This window comes from Condylura cristata, unplaced genomic scaffold (genome assembly GCF_000260355.1).
Source record: "Condylura cristata isolate star-nosed mole 26May11 unplaced genomic scaffold, ConCri1.0 scaffold00005, whole genome shotgun sequence".
In the NCBI taxonomy this organism is placed as follows: domain Eukaryota; kingdom Metazoa; phylum Chordata; class Mammalia; order Eulipotyphla; family Talpidae; genus Condylura; species Condylura cristata.
Genome location: NW_004567106.1, coordinates 23,552,078 through 23,576,924, shown reverse-complemented (window position 1 = coordinate 23,576,924; position 24,847 = coordinate 23,552,078). Strand labels below are relative to the sequence as shown.

Genomic DNA, 24,847 nt, shown 5'->3' with positions numbered 1-24,847 from the left:
AAAAAAAGGGGGGGTTTGTACTGATTAGTGATTTTCTCTTTGGCAAATATTGAATGTGGGTAGATGTTAAGGGCTGAATTGTGTTCCTGCTCCCCAAATTCATATGTTGATGTCCTAACTTCCACTACCCCAGAATGTGACTGTAATTGGAAATAGGGTCTTTAAAGAGAACAGGCAAAAAGCAGCAGCTGCTAGTGTGAGCCTCAGTCAGTAGGACTGGTGGACAGAGGGGAGACACCCCGAGAAGATGACCATCTCCAAGCCAGTGAGAGAGGCTTCAGGAGAAGCTAAGGCTGCACACACTGTGATCTCATAAGCCCCAGAATGGTCAAAACTAAGCCTATGGGGCCTGGCGATGGCAGCCCAAGCTCACTGGTACAGTAGATGAGGCCACACCCTCCACGTCTGCTACCCAGTTGTAACCAAAGCCCTTGGCACACCGAGTTGTGCTATCCCCCAGTAAGCAAGAACAGGTCAATAGGAAAAGCTGGTTTCATAAGCTCAAATATGTCCCAACTATGCTCTCCTGCATTAGAACAGTTATCTTTCTTTCAATGGAAAAACATTGTAGGCAATGACTTTGGAGGCAGAGGAGAGAAAGACCTCCAGGGCACTGCCACAGAACACAAGTGGCTTTAGAATCCACCCTGGGATGGCTCTCGCCGCCTGTGTGGGGACTGGATTCCTGCACCTCTTTGCCCGAGCGCAGCAATGCCTGTGCAGCACTTCAGCTGATACATCCATCTTGAAAACCAGGCATTTTGCCCATGAAGTGTCATTTTTAAAGCTCATTATGCTAATTCAGAAACCATCTAGTGCACATTTGAGGTAAAGATAGCTGCCAGCCTGTCACCTTTGTAATAGTTTCTCTGGAATGTGGGGTTTGGGAAAAGGCTAGCTAACTGTCTACACAGAGAAGCTGTGTCTATCTGAGCACAGTAATTGGCCACTGTAGGATTTGGTTACAAACACACTGACACATGGAGGTATATGTAGCTGTATATAATATTCCTGTGGTAATTTAATATAAGTTACAAACTATGAAGCAAGTTCCAATCATATTGATTGTCGCCTTGTTCGAAGTCCTGCTTCTGTTTTAAGTGTTGACCAAAGGGAGACTAGAAACTCCTCCAGAAACTGGAACAGCTTGGAAGAGCCTCTGCTCTCCAATCACTCCCTGTGTGGGAAGGGGGTGAGGAGTGGAGAAAAAGTTATACACCAGCTATGGTTTTATCACTAAGAATATAAATCCAAGATTCTCGACTAGATACTCCAAAAGCAGATCATTGAGGCACTTAAAGACTTTTTTTTTTTTTAAAGTTAGAACTTGTGTGCATTTTCCATGGATAACTGGTAAGTCTTCAAGGACAGAAAATCAGGAGTGTTTTACTTTGAATACTTTGTTCTCCATGGTTGACCCCACCCCTCCTCATGTCCTCACCGTCTGACCCACTAAGACACATGAGAACTCAATGAACTCTTCCTCTTGTGCAAAGGTCTCAGGCCAAACTGTCTAGTCACATCACTATCTCTGAAAAATCCTGCCCTCCACTCTTAGCTGCCTAACCATGCAGCTCAGAAGGGGAAGCACCATCCCAGTCACCTAGGAAGACCTCATCCAGGCCAAAGGCATGATACTCCCACAGGGCTATGTTCTGCTTGGACTCCGGGCTGCTTCTTGGTGACTCCAGTGAAATTTCAGTCAGAAAGCAAAATGCATCAACCCTGAATACTGAGGACCCCAAGGAGGTCAGTGTCCTATCTGTGCGTGTGTGGGGGGTGCCACTGGCAAGCAGAAGGAACTCTCCTCGCATCAAACAGATGTAGATTCAGTACTGGCTGGACACTTTCCCACCCCCCCCCCCCCTCAAAAACCTTGTGCTGCTCAGACTGCTCTAAGGCTCATTTTCCTCATTCTTATACTGGGAGTGAAGGGGTGGGGCACATACCTACCATCACAGCTGTGCTGTCATTAGAGCTAGCACATGGGCTAAATTGCTAGGAAAGAATCTGCCTGTGGATGACATCCTCTGAGATGACCATGCTATGAGTCACATGCCATCTTCAGGGCTGATGAGACAGCAAGGCCTCGCTGGCAGGGCAGTCAGCACAGCATGGGCTGCGCTTGGAGTGGTCTCTTAGAGTCCTTTTCTGCTGCTGTTTGATGCACTCAGGGCAGTATCAAGATTCCCCAGCTTGTGGCTAAGCCACCTCTGACTCACCACATGCCCTGGGTTGAACCAGGCCCTGGTGACGCCACCACTGCTGCACACTGGCAGTGGGACAGTCGGGGTCATGTGGCAGAGAACAAGCCATCAGCATGTGGTTTTGCATAGGTGCTGGAACGGCTTCCCAGCCTGTGGGAGGAGCTAGAGGGGCAGGTCGCAAGGTTCTCTAATCTTGATTTTCCCTTTGGCTTGGGAGAAGGACATCATTTTGTACTTGTTTCACCAATGCAGTTTAGAATCACACCTCAAATAATCGTAATAAAGCTTTCACAAACTGGAAAATGTTGATAGCAACCTTTCTTATTTTTTGGTGGTTTTATGAAATCTTAACACCCCCCCCCCAAAAAAAAAGCACTGATCTGGGCTCCATGGTTTTGAGTTCCTGCTAGAAACCCTCACCAAGGATTCTTCAGGTGCCTAGAAGACTCTAGATTTAGTATCATAGGCTCATAAAATGCTAGCCCAGAAAGGACAGGGGAGGTATCTATTCTCCACAACTCACAAAGGGAATGTTGCACCAGGTTCAGAGTTGTATGAGATTATGTGTAAAAAACACTGTCAACTGCAAAGCCACGTGCATAAAAGACACAATGACCACAGTATTAGCAACCTATCTGAACCACTGTCTTGACTGTTCCAGATAGTTCTAAGTCAGGAGAATGATGGGACTCCCTTAATACTTAAAATTTTAAAGCACCATAACTAGCAAATCCCCTTATCACTTTTGAAGGCTCTGAGAGAATCCCTGATTCTGTAACCCACCATGTGTTGTGTGAAAGGCTCAGTCCCCACGTCTGGGCAGCTCTGTACAGTCAGCCCTCCGTGTACATCCAGGTGTTTTCCAGGAAACACGACACCCACCTGGAGTATGACCCAGTGTCCTCCTTTGGAAGCTTTCTCCAGTGCCATTTCTGCCACCAACTCCTGACCTTGTCCCAGAGACACATTGTGGAATTTCCCTGAGTCAATTGTGAACCCAAGTTTCTTGCCTGTGGGAGGCAACACAGTGAGAGGAAAAAAGGTAATGAAGGGAAGGTGACAAGAATGTGGAAGTCGGTGGCACAGTTTCCATCTGTGGCCACTGCTGCCACCTTCCAGGTCATTTTCATGAAGAATCCAAACTAAACCTCTGCTTTCCAATAAGCAGCCTTATGAGCTCTCACCAGCTGCCTCCTCGGAAGCATTAGCAAAGCTTCTGGAAATCAGTTCCTCTGGTTTTATGGTAATGAAGCTTTTGACATTTTGATAGAGGGCAAGCATTGTTATTGAGCTTTATAAACTCTTGCAGGAGTAGTAAAGCATTTCCCTCATAAAAAGGAGCAACATGTGGTAGATATCACTCATTTTCTGACTGGATCGGCTCATTGGGTAAATGCACGAGCCTCTCACCTTGTGAGGTCGTGCTTGAATCAAGCACAGTAGGGCCACGGCTCTATTAACCTGGTATTCTTGGGGTAGGCTGTGGGGAATGGTAATCCAAAGCACAAAGCGACAGTGTCACAGCCGAATGCACTTGCTCTAATGACCATTATTTAGTCACAGGGGGCACAAGATTACACGAGCCGTGGAGAAAATTGCCCTCCGGCCCTCATGTAGTCAAAAGGTAGGAAACAGAACAAAAGAAACTTACATTATGCCAACCAGAGGAATGTTCCCTTTGAATGTTTCTTCAGACTAGAGTGTTATTAGCTTTACATTCCCCATGCACTCACCCTCCAGCAGATTAAACAAACAACAACAAAGTAAGATAACTGGACTTAGAAGAGGGTCCAGTGTTCACAGGTGAGAGGGAGAGAGGGGAGAGAGCTGGTGAGCCTCCTGTCACTTGCCAAGAATCTCCAGATCCTTTAGGGCATCTACCCCAGGGGACAGGATGAAGAACACTGGTGTAGCCGGAGTGCTTTCTTCAAATGCTTTGACTAAATCCAACCTGCTCCTCTCCACATACTTTGCACCCAGTTTTTCCTCCACAAAGTTCCTATAAAAAAGAGCAATGCAACAAAACATGATCAGTGCTCTTGACCTTGAAAAGTGTCACCACTTGGATCAGCTTAAACCGTAGGCAAAGGAAGGAAGCACACCATGTTCATTACATGGGAGGTTATGCTAGAATGACAATATGGAGCAAACACAATTTTTGCACTTCTATCAGTGAAGTCCATCTCTGCTTTAGAAGCTCTGAAAATCAGAACCTTCCATTTTGGGGGGCTACTGAGACCCCCCTGTGAGTACCATCAGCTGCCTGCATATGGCTTTGAATCCCCAAAATCCCCTGCCAGCCTCCCCCCCCCATTACTTATTAACAGTTCATTAGACTTGCCACAGTGCAATTTTCCAGCCTGCTGGGCTTCTCATGAATATACAAATGCTTTTTGGGGTGTTTCTAACACAGGGAAGCTCAATTAAGCACGGATTATTTTCCAGCAGCATCAGACTTAACAGAAAGTAAGTACTACTAAGCAGAATTAACTTGTAAAGTAGGATTCAGCAGAGGCTTCTGCAAAGGAAAAATTGGCTGAAGGGAACAAAGCGAAGGGAAAAACCTGAGGCATGTGAATAAAGTTGAAGAAAGGAGTAGGTAGAGAAGGAAGTTGAGAATCCTTTGGTTGGTGAATTCAAATTAGAACACAGCTTGAGTGGGGTTAGTAGCAGAGTATCATTTAGAAGCCAAAAAGGGCAATGAAAAAGAACATTTGGACTAAGATGCAGACAGGAGATTCTGCTTTTATTTTTAATTTTAATGAGATATCAAGTTATTGGGACATTATATAGACAAGATTTGCAAAGGTAAAGGCTAAGGATGAGAAAAATTGATTACATAATAAAGCTAATTGAAAAAGAAAGATGCAAATGTGTAAATACATAAGAGTTAACATTTTGGGAAATATAAATGACAAAAATTGTTAGAAAGTCACACATGAAAATCAGTGAAGACTTTAGATAAACATTTCTTGGCAGTTTTGTCTAGTGTGGCAATGCTTATTACTTATTATGTAGAAAGTAAGGTCAATCCATCATTACTAAATATTCAAAGTAGCAAAATTTAAAATGTTTTATTTTTACAGTCAAGTGATTTGTATTTTTGAAGATTATTTTTAAATATAAGTCGGGGAAAAAGGGATACAAAATCATATGCATCCAAAATTTTAAGAGAGTAGTTCTTTCTTTAATCATATTTTTTATGCAGATACACTGATTAACACCACTGGGGATGACTGAGAACTCACAACTTAGGTGTACCATCACCACACACACTGACCACCACAGCACCCATGAGCCTCCACTACAGTCCATTGGGTCCTCTTCTCATTTCGCTCCTTACTTCCCACTTTTCCCCTCTGGTAGCCTCAACTTAGAAACGGATGCTAGGAATCTGAGAGCAGTAGCTTCTGCTTTTATAATATTGGCTGTAAACTTACAAAATCCCAGGTGTTTTCATGAAAAGAATTTATTCTTGTTTGACCCGCAAACTTTTCAGAATCAAAATGCAACCACTGAATAACAGAGTTGATGGAAATTACACTTGGCTAAGGCATGTTCTTGAGCTCTGCCAACATTCATCTCTCTTCCTAAAATAGTTCTATTGGTTGGTTGTCTCCTGATTTTACATTTAAGCTTTCAGGAAGGATGTGCTGAGTTTGCCTCACTAGCAAACACGCTATTTACTAGTTCAGCAGATTTTCCCAACAGTATCAACACATTAGCAGAGTTACTTCTTATTGATATGGACCATAAACTCCCCCACCAGGGTTCTAGCCCTAATACTGAGTTCCCTCTAGATTAACCTGAACTTGTGAAAATGCTGATGGCCTCACCTAAGAGCATAAGTCATTCTGTCAGGGCGCATTGCTCTCAAAATAATTAGCTTCTGTATTAAACTTTTCTTCTTCCATTCTTGTGGTAACTTTTCTTTTTCTGGACATTCAGATTCTACCCACTTTCTCCACTGCTTGGAAGATCCTTCCACATCTCGGTCTATGCCTCGAAATTCTTCCATAAGGGCTATTGCCTGTAATACAGTAAGTGGACACATAGGAACGGTGTGTTTAAGACCTTAAAACTTCAAACAAGGACTCAATGCATGGGAACTTCTGCAAACAATTGCTGTATAGTCTTGATTCCCTCTCCAGACTTCCTCTATGCTCTTTTCTGCCCTGCTAAGAAGGAAATCTCAAAAGATTACACGAGTTAAGCTCCCATTCTGTAGTCTGGCTGGGTTTGGTTGGTAGGAGGCACTGCAGAGCCGGCAGGTCCGGGAGGGAGGCAGGGGCATTTCTGCCTCAGCGTCTTCCCTGCTCTGACAGTTTGGCAGTGGCCTCAACTTAGAAACCAAACCCTCTACCAGTTCATTTCTTAGTAGTTCTAGCAATGGTTCCTTCCCTCGTTTATTCTTTCTCAGCCCTGGTTGACTACTTTATCTTTCTACCCATATTGTTCTATTCATATTCTGAATATGAATATATTTATACTAGGAAAATATACTTTTTGTTAAACTTCTTTGTCATCCTTTTGAAGGTGTCATCTCTTTTCTGCTGAGCTCTTCACTGACACCCAAATGAACCTATATTTATGATTATAAACAAATTAAATTTCTGGTGAAAATCACGACATAATATAAAAATAAAGGATGTTACTTTCAAGCATAGAAATGTTCCCTTTTTAGAAAAAAGAGTAAGGGAGAGCTTAGTATATTATGAACATCTTTTAGGAGTTTCAGCTCTGGAAGAATAAACTCTTAACAGGATTTGTCAACAGAAAAATGGAACATGGATTGATAATAGAGTTTGAAGAATTACTACCACTATTTTTCACTACAACTGCTTAAATGAGGATAAACTAGTGTATATACAATTAACTAAACAAGCAAGCAAACAAAAAAAGGAAACAAGATTCAGGTAAATTGAAAAAATTGCTTATATTCCTTAATTTAATCAAACAGCCTGATGGAGCATACATATTTATTAACTCCCTGATTACAAATAGGTCAAAAGCTCCTTTACTTTCAAATAAACTATTGCTCAATTTAGCAATCAAAGATGAAAGAATATCACGTATTTCTACAAGTGAAATGGTATCTAATATGGCAGTGGATCAGACAGTAATTTTTACATTTGTGGTGACTGAGGTTTGAAATCAGATACAGAACTTAAAAAATCATATTCCTAAGTACCTTAATTGCACTCCATGACTGAGAAGTTAAGAAGTCAACAGGACTCGGGTAAGTGTGGTCAACTGTGAATCGAAGCAGGAAATCCAATTCAAGAGGGTCTATCTCGCTCTTTCTCAACAAAATCTTGAGTACACAAAATTGAAAAGGGTCATTCAATTTACATCGATATCATGACATAAGAAGGCAGTCACCATTTAATAGACATGATTGAATAGGCAGAATCAAATCTTCTGAGAACTCCTATATATATCTGTTCTGTATGTGATACAAATAATCTGAAATTATTTGTGCACATGATCTCAAACTCTTGATCAGAAATCTAATAAGTATTTTTGAAGACTGGTTTATTCCAACATTACACCTATTAGCAATATGCTTTCATGTTTAACTTTCTGCTTTTAAAATTTGTTGTAAGACTGAGAAAGTCTCCATGATTATGGAACAACTTATTAAACAGAAAGCTGAGCTAATGTTGCTAGTGTTGGTATTGGAATTATGTCTCATAAACTGCAAGATATAGGAAAGATTTTTTCTTACATTTGTGATTTAATTGGAGAAAACACTATAACTTGTAAGATACAACGAAACTCTTCCTCATGCCACATGAGTTTTCCAAAATATTTATGCATGCTTCTCTCCAGTAGAAGTAAAGAACATCATAAACAGAGATGTGGGACTTAACGCTGGGGATGCTACTGACTGACTCACTTTCTTACCTGAAAAGCCATCTGAGACAGGAAGGTGAGCTTGTCCTTCTCAAACAGTGCCTGGCTGGTGTAGAGGAACACAGCGTGGGTGATGTTCTCCATTAGGACCAAGATGTGCCCCTGCATGTCCTCCACCCTGTCAGCCTGCTCGATTGCTCTGTGGAAGAGCGTGTTGAAAGCCTGGGAAATTTCACTGATGTTAAAAGGTGCAACCTGGTGCCTGGAAGTCTAGCTAGCCCCAGACACACAAGGCTACAGTTTAAGGTTTATTTAGGGGGAGAGAGAATAGGAGAGAATTTTTATGAGGATTATATGAGCTCATAGAACTGTTCCTGGCACACAGTCAGTGCTCATTAAATGCCTGCTGCCATCACTATTATTATTAGCATCATACCATAAACACTAGCCACACCTCCTCCCTTGTCAACTGAATTGCACCATCTTCTCTCCTTCTACCCAAGTGCTTAAAAAAATAGACACGTGTGTATATATATAAAAAGTATATTGTGTGTATAAACATACATACCGAGTGGTAAAATACACAACACATAAAATTTATCATCTTAAATTTCAGTGTAGTGTTCAGTAGCACCCTGTTGTCGTACAGCCGATGTCCTAGACTACAGAAACAATGTGACAGTTCCTCAGAAACCTGAAACTAGAATTGCCATATGATTGAGCAATCGCAATTGAAACTGTACTAATTAAACAATATCTCATCTCTCTCTTCCCCTAGTCCCCCAATCTATGTTCTGTTTCTGTGAGTTGGACTACAGCAGATGGCTCATGTTATGGAATTACAGTCGCTGCCTTTTTGCAACTAGTGTTATTTCACTCAGCATAATGCTCTTAGGGCTTGTCCATGCTGTAACATGTGTCAGAGTTTCCTTCATCTTGAAGGCAAATAATATTCCATTGTACGTATATGCCACATTTTATCTATCCACTGATCCACAATGGGCATTTGGGTTGCCTCTATCTTCAGCTATTAAGAAAACGCTGCTAGGAACAAGGGTGTACAAATTTCATGGATCCAAATTTCCATTCTCCTGTGTGTATATCCTGAAGTGGAATTGCTCAGTCATATGGCAATTCACTTTCAATTTTCTGAGGACTGTCACACTGTTTTCTGTAGTTTTTCTGTTTCACAGTCTCATCAAGTGCACAAAGATTGTACATTTGCCACATACTTCTCAACATTTGTTCTTTGTTTTTTTGAAAGTAGTGATGTTAGCGATTGCAGTGGTATCTCACTGTGGTTTTGGTTTGTGTATCCCTACAGATTAATGAAGTTGGGTATCCTTTCATGAATTTGTTGAGCATTAATATTTCTTTGGAGAAATGTCTCCAAAGCCATCTCTAAATCATCAGACTTTTTAAAACCGTTCTTTTTGTTGTTTATTCATGTACTTTTGGTCATCTTTTTCCTTTAAAAACACTCTTGATATTTGTTTTATTAATCTTTCATACTTCACGCATTGGTAATGATTTCTGTAGAATTTTAAAAAATATATCTACATAAATAAAGTAAAAACCAAAATCAACAAACAACTATAAACCAGAGACATTCTATGAGGATCAGAGGACAATAGGATGAAAACTGGGATGGGAAGAGTACATGGGACCACGGTGATGGCACATGGGTGAAATGGTGGTGGGAAGTCCATGCGGATTACAAAGGAGATGAAAAAATGTGGAAAATGAAGAATGATGTAATATATATATATGCATTTGAAATCTATATATATATTTAAATATACATGTAAAGATATATGTAGTTATAAATAGATAAAAATATAAAGTATTTATTTTTGGCTAGTTGGACAAGGACCAAATATTACAAATTTGCCTTGAATTTCATGTATTTGAGAAAAAGTAAAGTCCTATAGTAATAGAGAAAATATTAAGAAGGTATCTATACATTTGATATTTAATTTTAAAATCAGTTTTTAATTTTACATACCATAAAATACCTCCAGTCAGTGTACAGCCTGATGAATTTTGTTAACTATATTCTTCAGCATCAACTAATAATATCAACAGACAGATCCTTCCACTATATTTCACCCCAGAGACTCATGTGCCACCTGATGGTCAGAGACTCCCACCCACGGCACCCACTGATGTGTCTTAGTCACCATAGACTGATGTTTGTCTGCTCTGTAATTTCACATAAATAGGATCATACAACATGAACTCCTTCTTGCCTAACTTCTGTTCAATGTAATATCTTCATGGTATAGCTATTTTTTTGTGTGTCAGTAGCTGATACTGTAAATGGAATAGTATCCCACTGTATGAATATATCCAGCTACTTGTTAAAACTTTGGGCAGTTTCTAATTTGTGGACATTATGAACAGAAAGTATCTATGAACATTTTCGAACAAGCTTGTGTGTGAACATGTTTTTACCTCACTTGGGTATGTGTCTAGGATAAAGGCCAGTATTATCTAGTAAAAGTATGTTTAACTTTAGAAGAAACTGATCTTGGCATCCTCAGCAACAACATAAATGTGCTGGAGTAGCCTATCTGTGCTAACACTTTTTAGTGAGTCTTATTGAATTTGAGCCATTTCAATGGGTATAAAATAACCTCATTTTATTTTTATTTTGCATTCCTCTGATGACTTGAACATTTTAAATATGTGCTTATGGGCAATACATATATGTCTGAGTCTATAACATGTGTATGTAAGTCTTTCATTTATTGTTTACTGAGTTTTATAGGTTCTTGTAATTCTTTATCTATACATGTATTAAAACTTTTGTTTTCAGTAGTCTGTGACTTGCTTTCTCATTCTTAACAATGTCTTTTGTAGATCATGTTTTTAAAAATTTGTTAAAGTTCAACTTACCAATTTTTTCTCCATTTGATCCTCAAAAATGGCTGCTTATAACTTAGCATGCTCTTTCCTGCTAATTCTGCAGTTGAATGCAGAATGAGGATCAGCCACTTTATGTACATCTTTAATGTTCAATATCACGTTATTAATAAAACTATTCTTTTCTCATCGAATGGTCTTGAAACAGTTTCCAAAAATCAGTTCTTCACATATCTGTCAGTGTTGTTCCACTGATCTATATTTTTTTTTTCTTTAGGCCAGTTAGTATAGACTTGTAGTATATCTTAAAATCATATGCTGTACATTTTTCAAATTTCTCATTCTTTTTCAAAATTACCTAGTTATTTAAACTGCTTTGCATCTCTGCACTTGTTTTAGAATCAGCTGACTAACTTGTACAAAATAATTTTCTGGGATTTTGACTGATATCGAATTGAATCTATATATCAGTTTTGAGAAAATAACATCTTAGTAATAGGGAAGATTGCAAACCATAAACATGGTCTGTCTGTCTGTTTCTCTCAAATTCCATTTGGCCATAAAATATCTTTTATATATGGATGGATTCAATATGCCAATCTTTTCTTGAAAAGCAATGTTCATGACGGGCTCTGCTTTGCGGTTTTGGTATTTGGTGAACATTGGGCAGCTCCTAGTGAACTAGTCGTCTTATTTTCCTCATAGGCTGTGCTCAGAGTTTTTGCACACACACTAGAAACTACTTTCCTTTTCATCACTGCTCATAGCCAGTCTACATCCAAGAGCAGATTATTGTAGTTTCAAATCATATCTAAGGTCTGTTCACATCTCCAGTCTTTCTCTTAAACCTCTCAATGACCTCCCGTCATACACAGATTATTATTCAAAATCCCTAACTGGCCCCATATTCCCACCTGTCTAGGTTGGTATCTTACCACCTTCTTCCTTGCTCATTACCTTCCAGCCTGAAATGTTAGGTGTTTTTATTTATTTTTTTTAATACTAATAAAGTAATATTATATTGAGATGTTTTGGTCATAAGCAGGAGCTCAGTATCAAGTGTGGAACATGTAACAGCAGATTAAAAAATAGCTGCTCTTATTCTTTTTCCTCCACATGAAGAAACAAAACAGGATATCTACATATATGCCATTTATATTTTCATAGAAAGTGTATGAACCTCAATGAGGATTCCCCTATATTTTACAAATGCCTAACAACTATAAGAATAAAAAAGTATCATATGTCATACCAATAGTTTAAGTATCTCAAAACCTTACTGAAAATTAAATAAAAACTCCTGAGAAATAAGGATGTCTTGGGTGCTTTCCCTTTTTGGCAAGTAGAGCCTCATGACTCCATGCTGGATGCAATGCCTGTTTAAAAATAAATTCTAAACTTCCAGACATAAGCTGAACTCCTGAAATTTAAAATTTTCCTTAGCCTCTTCAGTTTTACCTTCAAAGAGAATTGATAGATGGGGTTTATTTTTCGGAGGTCATTAATTACAAAGTATAGAAGAGATGCTCTTGCTGCCACTGGTCTGTAACATTCTCGAGCCTCATTAATTTTCCTTTCATTTTCTTTAGCTTCAATCACCTATGGTGGGATCAAACAAAATTAAGTAACTTAGTTTTGATATCCTCTATTAATATACAAGTGAGATACTATTTCTTCAACTGAGAAATTACTAACAAGAGATAACAAATACAACATCGATGTGCTTGAATTTTAGAAATACTACTGAATTCACATTTTTAAATAATTCTTTTTAAAACGGAATTTTCAGTGAAGATGGAATAACTCTACCTACTTGATGGTTACAGATTCAATAACTTACTGTTTTCAGTCCTACAGAATTTACTCCTGAGTAATGTCACCTTCCTGCCTCTCCTCTTTCTTTTCAGGGGTTAATAACCCAGCTCTATCACCTCCCAGGGATGGCTTGAAAAAGTCTGCTGGGTCAATTCAATGCCAATAACTTTATTAGTCAACAAGGTATCCAACAGCAGCCAAGGTCAATAATATATCCATTATATTTACTAAAAAAAGCTTTTATCTGGAGATTCTCATGACTTTCATTCTGACTTTATACTAAATCATCCATATGCTCACATATTTCCATTCATTTTACAATTCCATATCAGCCTCTGGTACATTCTAACAGGTAATTAAAAAACAACAACAACATATTATGGCTCAATATATTCATTTCTATCCCAGTCTCAAATGTATATATGTATATATATATATATATATATATATATATATATATATATATATATATATATATTTGATCTAGAGCTATCGCTGGTCCTCTAGCTTTTTCAGATACAGTATCTTTCTAACCTTTTCTATAGACTTGACTTCTATTTGTTGACAAAAAGGAGATAAGATTCCCTTTGCTGTAGAGAAGAGAGGGAATATGTGGTGATATATGAAAATTATAGGAAGAGACATTTTAAGAATTAGACTTTCAAAGCTAAGACCTAATTTACTTAATTGCTTTAATCTTTACCATCTTAGAGTCACCTAGAATTCACTTACTTAGAAGTATAGAGTAATTGGGGATTTTCTTTCTTTGCTTAAATTAAGACAAATGTATTGGGTACATGGTGACACCGCCTCTGTGGGTAATTAATAGATTACATAGTAACGAGTATATTCCAGACAGCAAATAAAAGCTCCTCTCACTTCCAAACAGTGGTGATTTAGGGGTTAAGAGTCACTTATGAATGTTCACAGTGCACACCATGTATCAGGCATATTGGGGCACATATTAGATGTTCAGCAGGAAATCTGGTCGATGAAGATTTTTACTGGCTTTTAGGAAATGAGTTTTCCCAGGGTGAATAATGTACTGGAGGGCAGCGGGAGACCATCTCTTGCTCAGTCTCCTGCCACTGAAGGCCTGTAAACAAAACTTCAGCTCTAAATATTTCTCAATAATGTGCAACAGATTGGAAGCCAGAGGTGAAACTGTCGGATATTAGTTTGCCAGAGCTGGGTACTAAGCCTTTTTAGATTTTAGACCATATAAGCCGGTGGGCTCAAATTTTCTTCAAATTTGGTCATCTTTGGAATGATTAGAACTCTGTTTTATTAGGTGAAGCAAAGTCCATCACCTCTACACCCACTCAATCCAGTTTTTAAGAACAGCTTATTAAATGACCTGAATACCACAAGTTGGTCCTCTTGCATAAATTACTAAATTTAGTACACTTCCATGCTGAACACTTCATTCAAAAAGAGTGCTGAGGATCTCCCTGGTGGTGCAGTGGTAAAGTCTTGGCACCATCAAGCCATCATCAGTCACTGCAACATGATGTCTATCCCTGGCCAGGGAAGTGACCCACATGGCGCAGCAGACCTCTCCTGTCTCACCATCTGCTCCCCTCAGAAGTTACTTTGTCAATCTGCCTGTTCTGCTCTCCACTCTGTCTCTGATGAATCTTCTCACTCCTGCACCTCTGGTCTACACCTCAATTCTTGTGTGCATAAATAAATAAATATTAAAAGAAAAACAAAACAGAAACAGCACTGAAACCTTACAGGAGGGAGGGTGCGGCCTTTCCCTACCTTGCGCTCGATCTCAGCTGCAGTTGCTTTTGTTATCTCCAGTCTCTCTACCAGCTTGGTGTCATCTAGAAAGCTCCCCTCTGCTGCAGAAAGGCGAAGAAGAAGGTCATCCTCCAGATATTTCAGCTCTATCTTAAAGTCATTTTGGTGCTTTGTCAAAGCCAACTAAAACAAACCAAGAAAAGTGTGAGAAAATTTGGGTAAATTCATGCTTTTTTAAAGCAAGTTCCTTAATCACACATAGAATCATTCTAAAAGACATACTTAATATCAAAACCACATTCATCACTATTTTAAAAACCTTTATGAAAAATTCAGAAGATATGTCAACATTTTAATGCCCTAGAGTCCAAAGTATGAACATCTATTATAATTATTTTACATCATGAATCAATTTAAGAAAATAATTAAAACTTCCATCTTCTGCTCTAACATGTAAAAAGTTGAAGTCATAATTTCCACATTCACATTAAGGAAAAAAACTAACAATTCTTATTTCCATCAGTTAACAGAGGTCATTGGGCATAGTGCCACTCTGACAGCTTATCAGGAATATTTAAGCAGTAACTGGATAATTACTGGAGGCAAAGCAGAGTAAAAACTTCAGAGGGTCTAGTCTTAGGAAACTCTCCAAATTTTTGTGACTTTGACTTCTAGGAGTACAACAGATTCTTAAGAATAAATGAGAGAAAAGCCTATTCCTACTTTGGGCAGCAGAAATGGGACAGCAAATATTGTGAAATATGTGTTATTTTTAAAAATATGTTTAGAGATTTATGAAAGTTCTTTGTTCTAAACAAAAGTCTGCTTTCTGGGAAATACACTACAGCTTTATCTGATCTAAGGGGAAGAGTAATTACACAGTCTCTTCTCACATAGGTGATAAATATAAATAAGAAACTCTATTGAAAATAAAAGCTAGGTGACTCAGACCTACTGAGATTTCATAAGATTACAGAGTGATTCCCATCCAAAAAACTTAGTGGGAAATGTTAAAAATAATAAAAAAAAATGTAAAGGAAATAAAGAATACCTATAAGAGGTGTATCAGCAGTTTAGACATGGTTAAGGGAAGAATCAATGAACTTGATGCTAGTTCACAAAACTAAAATGAAAGGAGAAAAAGAGTGAAAAAAGGAAAAGAATATGCAAGAACTACAAAAGGGCTAATGTACAGACAAAGGAAATAACTAGAGGAGGAGAAAAAGAAGAAATATTCAAGGTAATAATGTCTAACAAATTTCCAAAATTAATGACATTCACCACAAGACTGAGAAGCTCACAGTATATGTACAGCATAAACAACAAAAATCTGTAACTAAGAACATTACCTTCAATTTGCAGCTATTCAAAGAAAAAAGACAAAGAATCCAAAAATAGCCATGCGGAGGGAACAAGGTGGAAACAGCTGACACATGGTAGAGAAAGAGTAGATTACTAGGAAAGACTTCTGAGAAAATATACAGGCAAGAAAAGTGTAGAGTAAAATATTTACAACACTGAAGGGAAAAACACCTTTGATTCTGTATCCTGTCCCACATTTTTTTTCAAAAAGTGAGTAAGAAAGACTTATTCTGGAAAATATAAATTGAGGGATTTTGTCACTAATAGGCTATTTACAAGAAATATTTAAAAATTCCTCATAGAAAAGGAAAATGGTATCAGTCAGAACCTCATATATACAAAAAGATAGGAAGAATATTGGAGAATGAATAAATGAAGATAAAATATTTTATTTTCTTACTCTTGAGATAACAAATTATTCAGAATAATAAAGGCAATAAAGTACACTAAAATTTTAAGTATAATTTATATGCTAGAAATCATATACAATGCTTAAATCAAAAGAAGCCAAAACCCACATGTGTTAATTAAACTATAGCAATAATATCTTTAAATATCAATTATCTAAATGCATTAATTACAAAGTAGAAATTGAGCCAGTGGATAAAAACACAATAATCAGCTATCTGTTGCCTATAAGAAATCTACTTTAAACATAGGCAGATTAAAATTACAAGACTAATAAAAGATATACCACACTAACACTAATCACAAGTAAGTTGGGGACCCTCCCTGGTGGCGCAATACGTTAAAGCACAGCACTAAGAAGCTAAAGCCACTTCAGCATGAGTTCAATCCCCAGCCCTGATGTGACCCACATGGTGCGACAGACCTCTCCTGACCCACACGCTGCTCCGGTCAGCAGTGTACTTTGTCAGTTGGCCTGTTCTGCCCCACACTCTGTCCCTAGTAAATCCTCTCACCCTCACCCACCATACCTCTGGCCTGTACCCTAGCTCGGTAAGCATAAATGAATAAATCTTTAAAAAAAAAAAAGTTGGAGTACTTAAATGAACTTTAGACAAACCAGACTTAGAACAAGAAAATTACAGAAAAAAAGGACATTACATATTGAAAAAGGGTTAATTCTCCAAGAAAACATGACTATCTTTAACATGGTTGTGTCTAACAATGAAGTATTAAAACATATGAGGTAAAAACTTATGGTACTACTAGATGAAGCAGACAAATCCACTACTATTGTTGGATAACCCCAATCCCTGTTTTGATAGGTTGATTAACAAATCTAGAAGACAGAAAATCAGTAACAATAAAGTTGAAATAAACAGAATCGTCAATCAGCTGGAGCTAATTGATATTTTATATCAATTAAAACATTTCATATTTGTAATAGGAGAATATACCTTTTTTCAAGTTTAAATGATATATTCACAAGATGAACAAAATTCTGGGCCATCTAGCACACTCAAAAATATTAAAAATATTAATTATGCAAAGTTTGTTCTCAGACTGTAACAAAATGAATTGCAAATTGCTAACAAAGATAGCTGAAATATCCCCAAATACTTGGGGATTAAATATCACTTTTTTTTTTAAGATTTATTTATTATTCATACAGAACTGGGGTACAGGCCAGAGATGAGAGGAGGGTGAGAGGATTCACCAGGGACAGAGTGGGGAGCAGAACAGGCAGATCGATGAAGAACACTGCTGAGGGAAGCAGTGGGTAGGTCAGGAGAGGTCTGCCACGCGGGTCAGGAGATCTCCTCCGGGGCAGGTGAGAATCGAACTCATGTGGAAGTGGCTTAAGCTTCTTAGTGCAGTGCTTTAACCTGCTGCGCCACCAGAGAGGGCCTAAATATCACACTTTTAAATAGTACTTATGCCAAAGAAGAAATCTCAAGAGCAATGAAAATATTTCAAAATAAGTAAAAATGAAAATACATTTTATTTAAATGGATGAGATGCAGCAAAAGCAGTACTTAGAGACAAAATTATAACACTGAACATATAGATTAGAAACCAAGAAAGATCTTAAATAAGTTAGCTATGCTTTTACCTTAAGAAACTAGCGAGTGGCCTGATGGTCCAGGGGTTATGTCTCAATGCTATCACCATTAGGGTTTGAGTTCAATTCCAGGCCATGAAGCTAACCCACATATAGCACAGCAGACCTTTCCTGTCTCCCCTGCAGTCACTCTTAGCAGTGTATTTTAGTAATTCACCTGTTCTGTTTTCTATTTTGTCTCTGGTGAATTCTCTCACACCTCTCCTCCCCCTGGACCTCTGGCCTACACCCCAGCTCATCTACAAAATAAATCTTTTGTAAGGGAGAAACTAGTGAATTAAAAATCTCACTGGAATTTTTCAAGGAAATGGAACAAATATTGCTGAAATTCTTATGGAAGATCCTGAGCAGCTAAGGCTCTCCTGATTAAAAAGGGTAGAAATGATATATTACACTTAGATTTCAAATTATACTACAAAACCACACAATTAAATCAATGTGTCACTGGAACAATAACAGACATGCAGACCAAAGGAATAGAATTGAAAGCCCAGAAAGAAAACCACACATATTTGGACAACTAATCTCTGACAAAAAGCAAAGAATTTACACTGGAATAAGTGTAATAAATGATATGGGGAAATTGGACTGCCACACGCAAAAGAATGAAACTAGATTATTCTCACACCACACACAAAAAAATCAATTCAAAATAGTTAGGAGACTTGGATTTAAAAGTAGAAACCATAAAACACATAAAAGAAAACACACATAAAATACTCCAGGTCATCAACTTTAGAAAGTTCTTTGAGAACTTGGCTCCAGCAGCAAGAAAACAAAGGAACACAAAAACAGCTGGGCTATAACAAACCCAAAGTCTTCAGTATAACAAAAGAGACTGTAACCCTCTGATAATATGACAATTGCTCAAGAACCAAAAACTGAGATCTACCGATTTATACCAGGAGTGGCAAATTTTTTTTCCCATAGAAGGCCAAATAGCAAGTATGTCTGGCTTTGCAGGTCATACAGTGTTTATTGCAACTATCCAACTCTGTCTGCCATTACCTCCCTTCTCCAATTTCAAGTTCACTCTGTTGTTTTCTGTTTGTTATGATGAATTATTTTCAGTATTTTTTCTGGATCAAAGTACTTAAAGATGTAAATTTCCCTTTAAATACTAGTCGTAAGTCCCTTAATTTTTCCCAGCATTCTCCATGACTACTCTATTTCTGCATCCTGACTGGTTATCTTATCATCGACTAGCAGGCCATATACCTACCTCTACCTCTGTTCTAAGACTGATAAGCTTCTTTGTTTCTCCCTTCACCTGCATCTCACAAGACCTGGAGGCAGCTGAGGTCCTCCAGAGGCAAAACGCCAATCATTGTTACACACCCCTCCCGTTAACTTATATGTTTAAATGCATGTGCTAATTGTTTCAAATATCCCAATTTTTATCAAGTTGCAAGATTCTGAAGGGCAAGAATCCTATTTTATACTTTGATGTCTGACACTATAATTTGTGCAAAACAGGCACTAAACAAACTTTGGGGGAGAATTTAATCACTTTACCTTGAGTTTCTCCAAATCTGGCCTTTCAATACTGACAACTTCTGCCAGGAGCTGGGCTTCTAGACCATCTTCTGTAACTGTGAAATTGAGGAGAGTTGTCTGAGCTTGCAGTTCTGGCTTATAATGAGGATTTGCCAATTTTGTGTGAAGGATAAGGCGAAAGTTCTTATTAAATTCACATTCTTTATCTCCAATCTTGATATACCTAACAAAAGCAAAAATGCAGATTCTCATGAACCATAATTGCTATCATTCCATTTTTACACTCTGTACTGTAATACTATGTGATTTGGGGCTTTCCAGCTGCCCTGTTTTCCTAAAGTGTAGGTGGAATCAGAATTACCCACCACATTTTGTGTGACTGAGATTCCTCATTTGTGAAGTGATAAATGTACTTACTTCATAATTGTATTTCTCCCCTCAGGTATATAGACTCCAAACTCTCCCACCACCACAGCACTGTGACCCATCACCACAGTGCCTTGTGCTCTCCCACCTCCGCAGCGGCCCTGAGATCTATGGTTTGGCTGCAGTTTTGTCTTTTTCCTGATCCTCGGTTCAGTTTCCCTGTACTCCCCCTGTAAGTGTCTGCTCTAACAAACATTATTATTTATGCTCTCATAATGAGAAGCAAAAATTTTTATATGCTGATTCGCTCTTTTTTATTTAGTCAGTCAGTAGTAAATATATATTCAGAGCTTACAATGTCACAGATAAACCATCTGCCCAACTCAAAGATGGCAAAAGGATCCGATTTCTCCAAAAAAGAAATACAAAAGGCTAATGAACACCTACAAAGATGCTCAACATGTAAGTCATTTAAACAAACAAACAAACCATAAATCAAAGGAAGTGAGGTGCCACTTTATACCTACTAGATGGTTACAGCAAAGACATAATAACAAGTATTGACAAGGATGCAGAAAAATGAGAATCCTTATGCATTGCTGGTGGAAATGCAAAATGAGGCAACTGCTTTGGAAAACAATCAGTAATTCCTCACAACGTTAAATAGAATTACCATTTAACCAACACAGTTTCACTCCTTGGAACACACATATATATACACACATATTATTAATCATACAATACACAAATAAAATATGTCCCCACAGATTTCTTATTTTTGAAACTTTTTTAAAGGTTTATTTTTATGTATTTATGCAGGTAAGAGCTGAGGTACAGGCCATAGTTATGGAGGGTGAGAGGATTCACCAGAGATAGAGTAGGGAGCAGAACAAGCCGAATGACTGAAATACACTGCTGAGGGGACCAGGGGGCAGACAGGAAAGGTCTGCTGCGCCGTATGGGCCATCCCCCTGGTGCTAGCACTGACCATCATGGTGCTAGCTCTGAGACTTAACCCTAGCCTACTAGGGAGGAGCTGCGCATAGAATTTTTATACAAATGTTCACAAGAGCATTTGTCATAATAACAAAAAAAAAAAAAATCCAAGTATCTGTAAACTTACAAACTTAATCAAAAGACGGGATATCTAAACAAAGGGATATTATTCAGTTATAAAAAGCAAAGTAGTTCTGACACAGGTATCAACATGGCTGAACCTTGTAAACATATGCCAAATGAAAGCAGTCAGAAAACACCACATATGACATGCATGATTCCATTTACAGGAAACACTCAGAATAGGCAAATCAATAGAAATAGATTAGCTTAGGAGCTTCAGTTCTAAAACTATTTGTGGTAATGGCTGCCCATTGCTGTGACTCTACTGGAAACCATTGAACTGTTCACTTTAAATGATTAAATTGCAAGGTGTGTGAATTATTCCTCAATAAAGAGTTAGCCAGAAAAAAAAAAATAAAAAGCGAGCGAGCAAAAGAACTATTGATCAGAGGTCAAATCACTAGCATTTAGGCTTTTATCAATCAGTTAGCTAACTGTAGTTTCTCAAGGTTCATGCTTGACGTTTAGGCATAATGAGATACTTTATAGGATGATATTTGATAAAGGACACCTTTCTTAGTTAACCTGCTTCTTTTTGATGATATATATTCAACTATATCTACATTAGGAGTATTACTGAAAATTTTCCCATTGAGTTTCCCTTTTCAAGGGCTTCCAAAATCGATCTCACAAGTAGTTTGGGAAAAATCTTTTTTTGTTAGTGCTATTCACTCTTGCTGTTGACTCAGACTCCAAGATTGGCTTTTAAAGGCAATTTCAAGAATGAAAGTCTTATGTAATTACTGCCTGGGGTTCTCACACATATGAGATACCCAAGTTTATACTCACTTCTTGACAATAATATAACCTATACTTTAACTAAACCTCTGTGTATATCTTGCAATTTTCTGTTTGCTGCTGCATCTTGGTTTGAATTCCTTCCTTCCTTAGGCAAAGAAATGCCAGGTCTGTCATAACTTTTTATGGTTCCAGGCTGAATTTTCTTTTCTCCATTTGCTTATGGATTTTTGCCAGGTTTGAATATATATTTTATAAACTTCTGTTTTAATCACTAAACATTTTTATACTTTAAGAATGTATATTTAAATGAAGAACATTAAATGATCCAACGCTAGAATTTCCATTATTGCTTAGGGAGATGGCTAACTGTAGCAGGACTCGGAGCTAAAAAGTACACTTAATTGTAGTTGTGTGTATGGGGTGTGGGGTGTGTGGTGTGTGGTGTATGTGTGTGTCTGAGAATCACAGCAAGCTTCCAGCACAATGACTAACATGCTTTTAAAGTTAGAGGTGAGCAGAAGTTAGGGAACAGTTGTCCACCCTGGGGTGGAAGCACTTTATCTGTTGAGGCTGCAGAGTAAACAACTCACATTTTGAAGGACCACTTATACCTCTGCTATATACAGGTGCCCCCTGAACTGTGTGGGCCACTTAAATGTGGAGTTTTTTCATATCATCAGTTCCTCATTCATGAACTCAATCAAGTACAGGTGTCAGCTGGTTGAATCTAAGGATGAAGAAACCACAGATATGGGGTGCCCATTACAAGGGACTGCACATCAAAAAATTTTGGCATGGGACTATCCTGAAAGCACTTGTGTTGGGAAATTAAGGGACAATTGTAGCTAAGGTTTTGAGAAGTTAAAAATTATATGTAAATTTTGACAGTGTGTGGGTCAGCCCCTAAATCTTTGGGTACTTCAAGAGTTGACTGTATTCTGCATGATTGTTGACAACCCTAATAATGGTGGATGAGGATTGGGGTGCTAGTATAGCAGTCATGGTGTGAAAGTACACATTTGTAGAGGGTTAAGCCTATACCCCCCAGAGCAGACGCAATAAAGTAGAAGACATTACTGTAATACAAAAAATTTGAAAAGTAAAGAAATAAAACCATTCTTAGCTCATGGGCTGCATTAAGATAGATTGTTTGCCTAAAGCGGTGCTAGACCACATCAGTTAGTGTGTGAGTGTCATCTCACACAGCAACTGGAGATAATTCCACTAAATTTCCAACAACACCTACTTAAGATTTTCTCAGCCACTATGTACTGTTCACCTGCTGTGACTTTCAAGAGGAAAACAGATGAGACTAAACCTGGAGCATGAGGTTCTGACAATTTTGCTTCTTTGCAGATAACAAACGCTTTTAACTAATACATACTTATTTAACCCAATATCTGCAGTAAAGCATCCTTCCTGAGGTGACTCTGGGAGCTCTTCCGGGCACACCTACATACCCCATTCTCTTTGAAAAGGAGAAAACTACCTACCTGGGTGACAAGTCTGAGTTTTCTCTGTGAAGAAAGAGTTAATCACGGGGAAAGAGATGTCTGCCTATAAAGTTGCATTTGAAATTTTGCTCTGAAGCATTGTTTTATAGGTTTAGATTTCTTAGGGACAGTAAATTATCCTCAATTGGAGTGTTTATGATCTATGAAAGGCAAAAACTGCATAATGACTCAGTGGGTTTTATCATTGCTGCTAGGTTAACTTTTGGTTAATCTCCTATCTAGGACAATTAAACAGGTTGCTGACGCTGGTCTCTCATGATTTGAAGGATCCAAACAAAAAAGGAGTTAAGCAGAGGGGTGGGGAAAGCAATCACTGTTGTTTCTATGAAAGGCATGAATGTAGAGGTTGTGACTTCCACAACACAGAAGGAAGCTACAAGCTTTTGAACAAACTCCCAGCAGGCGCGATAGGCTTGAGGAGCAACATAAAACTTAGAAATGCGGCTACTTTCTTAAAACAGCTCTTAACACAGTTTCCCACATCACGCCTCCCTGGAAAAGGACACATCTGGCCCTGACTCCACACTGCAGAGAGAAACAAGTGAGGCAGAAATCTCTGAGTCTGGGGGGTAGGCATTTGCTTCCAGAGGGGTTTTATTACACTCCCTTCAAGGAGTAAATTCCTTTCCATCCTCCTCACTGGCTGAGATTGTTGGTTTGGAGGTGAGAAACTGATTATATGAATTCAGAAACAAAATGATTCTTCCCATTATAAATGCTTCCATTGAATTGGGTAGTACACAGGGTGAGTCAAAAACATTGTTTCACCTAGAAGAGTTATAATTTTAGATAGGCAAGATGGGCCCCAGAGAGCATTCCTATTTATGGACTCAAGAGTTTATGATTTGTCCAAGGTCAAATAGCTTAGTGATAGAGCTGGGACTAGAACCTGGGTCTCTTGACTCCTCCTATAAAGTTCATTTCACTGACCACATTACAGGTTAATTTGCTATGCTCGACAGTGACAGCTTGTGACCCCGACGTCGCTCTGTTGATCTGTCTGACTGCCTATCATAGAGGCTACTGGGAGGCTACGACTGACTCAATAACAAACTAGGGCCACTAGAGAAAAAATGTAAAGACACACATCAGAGAACAAGTCCTTCTGTCTTTGGTTGTAAATTCTGTTCCTTGTTTAGGAGAATAACATGATCATTGAAGAATTCAGCTCCAAGCAAAAGCTGTAATTTTTGTAGTTACATTCATAAAATGAATTTCTTAATACACAAAATCTACAACAGTCACTCAATTTATACGAAAGCTTTCTGTCTTCTAGTTTTAAGGAAAAAGAAAATAATTTTAAATATGCCAAAATGCTCAATAATCAGCAGTCTTCATAGAATCATCAACAAATTAAGTTCAGTTTCCCATATGTCAGGTTTGTATAAAACTCAGACACATTTGAAATTTCAAAATTCATTGAATGTATTAAAAATTCATCAAACGTGTTCTGGAATAAAAAGATTCCTATGTTCAAATCAGAAGGTCATTATTATTATGGAGGCTTGATATACAAATTGCATTCTAAAGACCTGGACATGAGTTCTTAGCTAATCACACAGCATTTGGGTGACAGACATGGGGAACATTCCTCCAATTATCAGATACTCCTGGAAAACCAGAATCTCACTGAGTTGACAGAGGAAACATTACATCAGTATTACCAAGATGAGACTCTAAAGCTGGAGATGAGAACTTGAAGTTGGAGACTACAGTCTGGAGTTCTTATT

At 38.1% G+C, this 24,847-nt stretch overlaps 1 protein-coding gene across 1 annotated transcript in view; it reads right to left on the bottom strand.

Annotated features, from left to right (window-relative positions):
- The window catches only part of DNAH11 (dynein, axonemal, heavy chain 11), a 256,915-nt gene that overhangs the window by 23,887 nt on the left and 208,181 nt on the right, over positions 1-24,847 (bottom strand). The window contains 8 exon segments of the mRNA XM_004676758.2: positions 3,090-3,217; positions 4,058-4,206; positions 6,044-6,237; positions 7,399-7,521; positions 8,115-8,285; positions 12,387-12,527; positions 14,508-14,672; positions 19,396-19,600. Coding sequence (XP_004676815.1) covers positions 3,090-3,217; positions 4,058-4,206; positions 6,044-6,237; positions 7,399-7,521; positions 8,115-8,285; positions 12,387-12,527; positions 14,508-14,672; positions 19,396-19,600 — 1,276 coding nt within the window.